The sequence below is a fragment of the Gobius niger genome (genome assembly GCF_951799975.1).
Source record: "Gobius niger genome assembly, chromosome: 11".
Classification (NCBI taxonomy): Eukaryota; Metazoa; Chordata; class Actinopteri; order Gobiiformes; family Gobiidae; genus Gobius; species Gobius niger.
Window position 1 is genome coordinate 20,017,465 of NC_136862.1, and position 10,298 is coordinate 20,027,762.

Consider the following 10,298-nt stretch of genomic DNA (forward strand, 5'->3'; position numbering starts at 1 on the left):
TACGAATAAAACACAATGTTCTCAACCGTTTTTGCGGATGATTGACAGCTAAATCTGACCAATGACGGCCTTAGTTTGAACAAAGCTGTCCAACGGCTTTTTACGGGAGGCGGGACAAATGTGTTACGTGGATAGTTTCATAAACGCTGCGGACTGAAGTCCTATCTGGAAACAGAGCAATGTTTTTATCTGGGCGCACACTTACAAGGTCAGGGGTTGTTTAAAAGGTAGGCGATGCTTTTGCTTTGATCTTGACTGTTGTTGTTTCCCTGTTGTGCTCAGATCATTGATTTGGACCCAGACCTGGTCTTGATTTCCTGGAGGTTGTCTTGTTCTGACATGTGAAGTGATAACGAGATCAGTACTTTAACTTGAAAATTCATTGTACCAAAACAGAACTGACGTGCTAAAACTTGACAACAGATTTTAGTACTCGTGGTTTATATAAAAGTGGTTGTTGTTGTTGTTATCATTGTAACCGAGCGTTTTTGGGTGGAGAAGGCTTGATGCAGAGGCAAGGAAGGCGACAGCATAAACTTTGTATGAAGTATTTTATTTCCTCCGGCGTCACCTCAGTCAGGCCCGCATCACAATCACCTTCACAACTCTCTCCTCACTTCCGGTTTTTCACAATAAGATCACCACAACACAGAAAAGTGGCTTACATATGTCCCCCCCAACAAAAAAACAAACGTCCTCGTTTGCAAACAAAACATGGCAAAAAAAAAAATATATATATATGTATATGTTGAGGAACAGCATACATACTGTATAAACACTGACCTAGTGTATCCGAACAGTATAAAAAAAAAAATACCAAAATATGGTAACACTCAACGGTAGGTGACAAAATCCCTAAAGCGTGCAGGCATTTTTACTGCCCTACCCGCTCTCGACCAAGCCTGTGGTGAGACACCCATATTTGACGCTCCTCCCAACTCATCCAGAGGATCTGCTGTGAGCAAACCTTCCTGAATTGTTTGTGAACCTGGGGTCACCCTAGGGCAGGTATCTGCGGGTTGTCTTGGGATTAGGCCCAATGTATACGGCTTCAACCTGTCATAATGAACCACCTGTTCCAGTCCCTCCTGCACAAGGGAATCTTTGATGCGATAAGTGAGCCCCCTAACACTGTCAGAACTCAGAACACCAGTGATTTTAAAGGGGCCCCTCCAATGTGGTGCCAGCTTCATGCGATCTTCCCTGGGGTTATGAAGCCACACTAAATCCCCAACAGAGTATGGCACGTGGCGCGCATGAGAATCATGATAAAGCTTTTGGTTGTCATGGGCAACAGCAGCACTCTGCCTAGTGTTGGCAAAGGCCACCTCTAAACGACCCACCAAAGCAGAGACAAATCCAGTATGTGAGGAAGCCACCTCAGGAGTATCGGGGGTTGACAACAGCACATTAACCGGCACCCGGGCTTCCCGGCCATGTGTAAGATAGTAGGGGGTATAACCCGTAGACGCATGAACGGACGTGTTGTAAGCAAAGGCCACATGCTGCAAGTAGTTATCCCATTCACCACCGCAGGACAAGAGTGACTTCGCTAGCTGATCAATCAGAGTACGATTAAAACGCTCAACCATACCATCAGATTTAGGATTGTATGGAGCAGTACGTGTTTTCTTGATATTAAGCAGCTCACACAACCTTTGTACAATGTCGGCCTCAAACTGCCTGCCCTGATCACTATGCATGGACTCAGGAATGCCGTGCAACAGTACAAAATCATTAAACAGACATTGGGCGACTGACTGAGCAGTCTGATTAGGCAGAGCATATAGATTGACAAACTTTGAAAAATAGTCCTCCACCACAAACACATATCTGTTGCCTCTGGAAGTCACTGGAAGTTCCAAAATGTCCATGGCAACTCTCTGAAAGGGGCGTACAGTCTGTAACCCCCCCATAGGAGCACGGTGTTTCGGAATAGGAGCCTTGCGAGTTTGACATGCAACACATTGTTCGCACCACTGACGAATGTCCTTAAGCATGGAGGGCCAATAACACATCTCTCTGGCACGCTCCCAAACACGTTCGGCTGAGAAATGTGATGAAACAGGGCCACCGTGCAAATGGTACAGTACATCCGGGACCAGAGCAGCAGGTACCACCACCTGACGCTGCGTCTCCCCTACGAGAGAAGAGTGAACCGTCCGGCAAAGAAGTCCATCCGAAAGAGAAAGTCTGGGGAATTCCGACCATAATTTCCTAAGTCTCCGGGAGGCACCCCTCAGATGCCCTCTAGGAGGACGAGAGCCCCCAGGTCGGATCCATCCCAAAACAACAGCAATATCTGGGTCATTCTGCTGTTGTAAGACCAGAGACTCACTGTCATTGAAAAGAAGAAGCGAGTGCTGCCCCCTAGTGTCCAGAACAGTAGGCTCAGGGGCAATACCCTGCGCGGGGAGGTCACCAGGGGAAACGGGGTGCACAGGGGGAGTGTCCATCACATTAACCAGGGCTGTCGCACCCCCCGTAACTCCTTGGGGGCGCCTCGAGAGGGCGTCTGCGTTGGTGTGTTGACGCCCCTCCTTATGCTGCATTATCCAGTTATACGGGTCCAGCTCCAATATCCACCTGGCTCTCTTCCCAGATGGATCCTTGTCAATAGCCATGCCCCGTAGTCCTAGAAGAGGCCTATGGTCAGTAATTACAGTAAACGAAGACAACCCGATGTAATGTCTGAACTGACGCACTGCCCACACTACAGCCCATAGTTCCTTATCAAAGGTTGACCAGCGTTTTTGGGTGTTGGTAAGAGACTGACTGGCATAAACCACCACTCGTTCTAACCCATCCTTATCTTGAGCCAATACCGCCCCCACAGCCTCCATGGAGGCATCTGTATACACTTTAAAGGGCACAGTATAGTCAGGCATGGTAACTACTGGGGCGGAGGAGAGCACAGATTTCAGGTAGTAAAAAGCAGAATCACAGTCACTAGTCCAAACAAAAGGAACATCTTTGCAGGTGAGGTGATGTAGTGGGGCAGCACAACGGGAAAAGTCTTTAACAAATCGTCTGTAGTAAGAACATAGGCCCAGAAAAGCTCTCACCTCTGACGGTGATTGAGGTGTGGGCCAGGTCTTGACTTTGTCCGTGTTCCTGGGATCAGGCTGCAGGCCCTGGCTGGAAACCACATGACCCAAGAAAACCACATGATCCCGAGCCAGGTGGCACTTCTTCGGGTTTAGTTTGAGACCAGCTGCCTGGATACGAGAAAATACCTCACGCAGGCTGGCCATGTGTTCATCGAATGTAGGACTAAATATTAATACATCATCCAAGTACACCATACACACCTGCCATGGAAGCCCACGCAGCACCAGCTCCATCATGCGCTGAAATGTCGCAGGTGAGTTAGTCAGGCCCATGGGCATAGACCTCCACTGGTACAGGCCCCTACCCGTGGTGAAAGCCGTCTTCTGTCTGTCCTCCTCAGCCACTTCGACCTGCCAATAGCCATTAGAGAAATCGAGTGTACTGAACCAGCAGGACCCGGACAACGCATCCAGAGTGTCGTCGACCCGGGGCAAAGGATGACAGTCCTTCACTGTAACACTGTTTAAACGTCTATAGTCAATACAAAATCTCCATTCGCCATTCTTCTTCCTTACCAGGACCACGGGTGAGGCCCAAGGGCTGCAGCTCTCCTCGATCACCCCATCTGCGAGCAGGGCTGCCACCTGTCGGTCAATTTCCACCCTCTTCTCTGGGGAGGTCCTATAAGCACGCTGCCGCAGGGGTGGGTGGTTACCCGTGTTAATGCCATGTTTGATGAGAGAACATTTGCCAGTCACTGCCTTAGATGAACTGAATATGTCCACATACTCCATCAACAGGGCTTTTAACTGTCCCATCTGGGATGAGCTGACAGGGGAGTCAGACAGTGACAACAGAGGCACTTCGGTGGAAACAGTCTTATCCGTGGGTGTTGGAAGGGCCACAAGGTCCCCCTCACCCACAGCAAAAAACTCTCCAAGGTGCGTGCCCTCTCGTATGGTAAGGTCATGATTGGTGGGGTTTAGAAGCCGAGCTGTGGTCTTACCCTGTCTAACCGAGGTCAGTGTGTGTGCTATCACACACTCGCTCTTACTCTGAGGGTTGGGCTCAAGGTAACCGACAAACTCGGGAAGAAGGTCTGCTGGCCCAGAGGGGGTAACACTCACAGGTACCAGCATCTCACTCAGCGGAGGCAACGTTAGAGAAGCAATAGTAGATACATTGCAACATTCCGGGACCAAATCTGCACTACTCAGCAACGCAACATCAAGGCCCCATAGCTGCAGTCTACCGCGGGAGAAATCCAACAGAGCATGCCGTGCGGCGAGGAAGTCCAAGCCCAGTATAGCTGTCTGGGTGGACTTTCTGAGTACGTGGAACACATGCTGCATTAGCTGATCGCCCAAGCGCAATGTAACCGAAACAGTCCCTAATGTGTCTAATAGCTGGCCATTCACAGCACGGGCCGCTATAATGTCTGTGCTCAGAGGTCGCTGGCGCAGAGCAGGGGTGGACTGACGAAAATCGGCACTAATGAATGATTCAGTGGAACCAGAGTCAATTAAAATATTAAGCTCAGTACCCTCAATACAGCCCCGTACATACGAAGTGTGCTGCAACACCGACGGGGGCCCGGCAGTAACATGAATGGGGAGAGGCTGGGCAAGCTCATCTTTGAAAAGCCCTAAAGAAGTAGTAGTAGCTGGGGTCTGGGCCTCAACCCCAGCTACTTTTCGTTTCCCTGCAGGTGAGAGGGGTCCTCTCGGCCGGGAGAGAGAAACCTCACCCCTCGACGTTTGTCTGAGTCACGATTAAATCCTCCGTTGTTCGATTTCCAGTTCTGCCCCCTTGGAGAACCAGAGCGGTTGTTGTAGGGTGACGGTGAACGGCGACCAGGTCCAGAATATGTATCCGCGTGACGTCCCCGCCAGCCAGGATCAGGCGACACCCCTCTCGGCTGGGTCCAGGAATGCAGAGAATGGCAACCTCTTCTTCCACACTGGCACCGGCACTGCTCTTGCATGGGGGAAGAATCATCTCTGCCACAGCCTCCGGATTTCAGACTTTCATTTTCACTTGACAGTCTCTTAATGTCCTTCCTCATTTCCTTCATATCTTCCGCTAATCTGTCCATGGTGCGCTGCCAGCCTGTCGGCTCAGAGACGGACTGCACTAGGGCGGTGGTCGTTTTACCAGTAGTATTGGGAGGGCAAACATAGTCACTGCTGAAGGTCTCACGAGCAATGTCACACCGGCCGGCAATGGTAAGGGCCTCATCCAAATCCGTAGCTCCTTGTTCCTGACACTTGGCTCGGAGGAAGGGGTCAAGTCCAGCTAAGAATCTACGAAACTTCTCCTCACTCTGGGCAGCTCCACCATAGTTTGGAAAAGCTTCCTGCACTAATTTCCCTATGTCTGCAGCATAAACGTCAAGGCTTTCCCCTGGAGCGCGGCGGCGCGCAGCGAGGTTAGCCTTAAAACAGTCCAGAAAATGTCGTTGTCTAAAGGCTTCCTGTAGTTTCTCTTTTGCTGAAGAGTACTGTGCCTTAACAGCTGCGGGCAGACTGTCCCACAGCAGGAACGCAGCCTTCGACAGTCTTGTTGGAAGAATTCTGGCCAGTTCATATTCATAATCATCACCGGTACCTGCCACCAGCGCTCTCACAGCCACTTCATATTGGCGCGACCAACAGGAGAAGCTCTCACTGTCCGCCCCGGAGAAATGTGCCGGGAGCTCTATTTTTACATTACTGCTGAAAGGCCTCTGGCGATAGGTTCTGTAATCCAGTGGGTCTTCGTCGGACTTCCACATGGTTTGTTGCATTTGTCTGAACACGGCGTCAAGCGGAGTGTGCTGATCAGCGTTCCCACAGCTACGCTAAACACGAGTTAGCAGTGGCTAACTTTACCGTAATCCGCTGAACTTTACTGTTCCCGAAGAAAACTGACGGCTTCAGCACTGGAGCGATCCCACCGCTGCCACCAATGTAACCGAGCGTTTTTGGGTGGAGAAGGCTTGATGCAGAGGCAAGGAAGGCGACAGCATAAACTTTGTATGAAGTATTTTATTTCCTCCGGCGTCACCTCAGTCAGGCCCGCATCACAATCACCTTCACAACTCTCTCCTCACTTCCGGTTTTTCACAATAAGATCACCACAACACAGAAAAGTGGCTTACATCATCATGCCACGACCATGACTGGCTAGGCAGGAAAAGGGGCTTTGTCATTGTTGTTGATACCACGACACAGCAGGTCATTGTCGTCTGACTCGGGACTCGGGAGTACTTTGCTTCTGTATTGTTTCATATGTTTACCATATTGTTTTTCTTTGTGCAGAGACAACATGAAGGGTCTTTACCTTGTGGAGCCAGCTGTTGGGCTCTACGCCTTCTCCTGCTTTCTCATCTTCCCTTTGACCCAACAATTTGTTTATCGCCGACTCTGGGAGGATATAACCAATACCACATATCCTGAATTTGACAATATTACCAGGTGTGGTAACAGCTCTGGCACCAACGGCACAAACTATCAGGAGGTAAGCAGTAACACCTTTAAGATTCAGAGACAATACCAAATGTAATTTCCCAGGGCCAATATTAGCTACTGTTAATATCTATATCATTGATGATTATTTACTCAAAGTGCATTCAATCAAGTAGAGGGTATTTTCTTTTGAAACCAGGTCATGGCATTTGCATTAAAACTTGTCGGTAACGCTTTAGAATACAGCCCGCGTTCCAGGTGTAAGTACGGGGTAACAAGAAAATAATTACACATGTAAGTACAGGTACTCTTACATGTGTAAGAAGGGAGAACAATATGTAACAAGGCATTACAAAGTGTAACAAGTTGGATCAATGTGTAACAAGGCAGTACATGTAACAAAGTGTCAAGGTGTAGTAAAGATATTCAAAGAGCAATTAGTGGTGCTGAGCTTATTTGTTTATTTGTTGTTAGGATCCCCATTGTCTTCCTGGGGTCCATCACAATTATAAGAAGCATACATAATAAAAAGAAAAAAGAAACAAGAGTGAACAGAGAAAAATAAAGCGAAACAAGGAAAAGTAGCACGTTATCAATGTGCATGTAAACTGTAGCTAATGTGTAGAACCCGGGCTGTATTCTAAAGCGTTACCAACTTGTCTTTTACGCTGTGTATTTTCTAAAACAAAAACATGAAGTGAAATTGTACCAAATTAAGTGGAATGGCTATGTTTAACGATCACCCAAAAGCACCTGTGGCAACAAAATGTCAGTGTCTCATTTCTGCTTTTTTTGCTTTTTTTTTTTTTGTCATGTCATGTGTTTCGATGTGTTTTGCAGGAGGTCCAGAAACATGCTTCTCTTTTATCCCTTTACACGGAGCTCTTCACCGCCATACCCAGCTTCATTGTCACCATCCTACTTGTGGCCTACAGCGACCTTGGGGGGCGCAAGATTGCCATTACCATGCCCGTGATCGGAACTTTGTTATACATTACCGGCCTGCTGGCAATTTCCTACTTCAAGCTCAACATTTATTTGACCATTGGCTGTTCTCTTGCAAGCTCCTTGTTTGGCGGTTTTGGGACATTTCTCGGCGGTTGCTTCGCATATGTAGCCGATATAAGTGAAAATGACCGCCAGAAGACTTTGCGTTTGGCTGGTGTGGATATGATTCTTGGTGTACTGGGTGGAGCAGCCGCCTTATTGACCGGCTACTTCCTCAAAGCGGCCGGGTTTAATTGGCCGTTTATAACAGCAGCTTTAGGACTGATTATATTATTGTTATATGTCTTTTTTGTTCTTGAAGAGACTGTGAAGAAGACTCCTCCTGATGCTTCCAGCTTGGATTCACCTCCCCAGGGTTTAGCTATCAAGCAGATGTTTTGCGGTATATACCAAGTGTTTGCTGGAGGTGATCATAGGTACAAAGCTACACTGATTATTCTTTTTATCGCTTTCACCATTTTTGTCTTTGCTGATATGGGCGGTGTGTCCCTTATAACGCTCTATGAGCTCAATAAGCCACTCTGCTGGACTGAGATAATGATTGGATATGGCTCGGCACTCGGCACTATGGTGTTGCTGACCAGTTTCTTTGGGGTGATGGCCTTCTCCTACATGAAGGTGCCACAGACGGTCATCGTCCTTGTGGGCTTCCTGTCTTTCATGTTGGGTATGATTATGATCTCCTTTGCCAGGACGACCCAAATGATGTTTTTAGGTAAGAAACCCTCTTGAAATTGTTTTAGTCTTACACAAACCTTTCTTTTAGATTAGAGTTATAATTGTGTATGATTTAATGTCAATGTCTGATGTAAATGGACTTTTCCACAGCAGTTGGACCTATTGAAAAACCCTCTCATTTTTTATGTGTTTCTGTACGTGTAGCGAGAATACCCATGTTCCTTTGTGCCATGCCTTTTCCCGTCCTGCGCTCCATGATGTCAAAGATCGTCTCAAAGGCTGAGCAGGGTGAGTGGCCTTTACAAAAGTCAAAGAGCTGTAACTGTTATGTTTGCACAGGCAGAGTCCAGGAAACATTGCTTTTTCAGCACATTTTTTTTCAACTTCAACAGAAAACAGACTTTCAGGAGATAATGTGAAGTGAACGTTGGTTATAAAACTTTCTATTTTCTGTCACTTACTCAGTTCCTCTAAAAGGTTGTTTTGTTTTTGTTTTTCAGGGGCGCTGTTTGCTTGTATATCCTGCATGGAGAGTATAACTAGCACGGTGTCTGCAGCAGCTTTTACCAGTATTTATGCTGCTGCAGTGGCCTGGCGTTCTGGGTTTATTTTCTTGCTGTCTGCAGGACTCTGCATCATCCCCTCAATATTGATTGGGTAAGTATGCGATTTTGGGGTTTCATATCATATCACTATTTAAATATTTCTTCTGCGCCCCATTAGAATGAAGGACATTGTTCAATTGTTTTACTCCTAAGCATAACATCTTTAACATAACGTAATATTTGCACAATTATGCAACCTATGCCGGATACACAAGATGCTGCTGTGTCAGACCATATCACATGCCGCTTTATCCTTTACACTTCACTGGCAAAAAAAAACATTGTCGGCAATTTTCACGCACTCTTAGTACATTCAGTTCAAATCAAGTTCAGCCTAACCTTTAAATTAGTGAAACATGGTTCTTTGGTGAAAGTAGTGCGGTTGGGAAATGACGTTTGATCATATTTATTTTATTGCAATAGCATTGCCTTTGATTTGTGTATGTTATGTGTAAGAAAACAACTGCATTTCTCCATTGGAGCTTAGCTGTACACTCCCATCTCTAGTAATTGATGTCAATTTCCTTTGTACATTTATTTTTAAGTTTTTCACTATATTAGTAAACAGCAAATCAGCCAAATAAATAAAAAAATAAAAAAAAAGAAATATGTTTTCTTGCAACTTTTTTCAGGGTGCTGATTGTGATGAGAGTGGATTTCAGCTACAAAGACACAAAGCCGTCTGAAGATCATGAGGGACTCCTCCAGGGTGAGGACGACAATAAAGAGGGGACAGACTAAGATAAAGGTTGTGTTTTTCACAAGCACTTTTGATCCTTTATTGAAGGAAAAGTTGTGTATGCCTCATATAGTTTTGGCAATAGTTGCTTTCTTAAACCTCACATTTCAGGAACACTGGTTTGTAGCTTTTGGAAAAAATGTGTCAATGATTTTGAAGAAGGGACGTAAAGATATAGGCTGAACCGAACACTTTATGCTGGGTCATTTTGAATGCATTATGCAATTAGATCTTTGTTAAAGGGCATTCTTTATCCACTGACTTATTTGTGATGCTTGTTTAAAGCTGCACTAAGCTATGTCTTCTTGCATTTTATTTCAGCAGGTGTTGGTAGTGAACCCTGCTCTGCTACTCTGCTATTCAGAACATATTTAGAACATAATACTTCCATTTACATCTAGGTTTACAGCGCAGAGCTTTTTTTCCCTGCAACCCATGAACACCTCACTTCCTCCTTGACTTGCTTTTTAATCATAAGGAGGAAAAAGATCGCAGCTGCAGAGCAGGTCGGTCAGCTGGTTGTCAGTTCACAATCTTTTTCTAAACTTCTCTCATAACGCTAAACTCTGACTGTATTAGCGCTAACTGTTTGTGATCTCTGCATGTGATTGTGTTTACATGGTGAGGGGCAGGTGAGGGTGAGGGATGTGATGGGGGGGTGCTGTGAGGTGAGGGAGGTGCGGCGCTGGTCTACTTCTGTGGTACAAAGTTGCCTCGCTGTTTGCGACTGTGGCGCATCCAGCGATGCAATGTGGGAATGCAGCCTTGCCG

General features: G+C 46.5%; 1 protein-coding gene across 1 annotated transcript; it reads left to right on the plus strand.

The window, feature by feature from the left end:
- The first annotated feature begins 119 nt into the window (after window positions 1-119).
- Window positions 120-9,666, plus strand: LOC306970206 (lysosomal proton-coupled steroid conjugate and bile acid symporter SLC46A3). The gene is made up of 6 exons (XM_079566085.1): window positions 120-227; window positions 6,351-6,549; window positions 7,338-8,220; window positions 8,388-8,471; window positions 8,684-8,840; window positions 9,421-9,666. The coding sequence occupies exons 2-6, from the start codon at window positions 6,358-6,360 to the stop codon at window positions 9,527-9,529; spliced, it is 1,425 nt and encodes a 474-aa protein (XP_079422211.1). The 5' UTR covers window positions 120-227; window positions 6,351-6,357; the 3' UTR covers window positions 9,530-9,666.
- The last annotated feature ends 632 nt before the right edge of the window (window positions 9,667-10,298 follow it).

What these genes read in the sequence shown, in the direction of transcription:
- LOC306970206 (XM_079566085.1), top strand. Translation starts at nt 6,358, where the DNA reads ATGAAGGGTCTTTACCTTGTGGAGCCAGCTGTTGGGCTCTACGCCTTC. An exon ending in GACCCAAATGATGTTTTTAG is followed by an intron (nt 8,221 to 8,387) that starts GTAAGAAACCCT and finishes CTGTACGTGTAG; the next exon opens with CGAGAATACCCATGTTCCTT. An exon ending in ATCCCCTCAATATTGATTGG is followed by an intron (nt 8,841 to 9,420) that starts GTAAGTATGCGA and finishes AACTTTTTTCAG; the next exon opens with GGTGCTGATTGTGATGAGAG.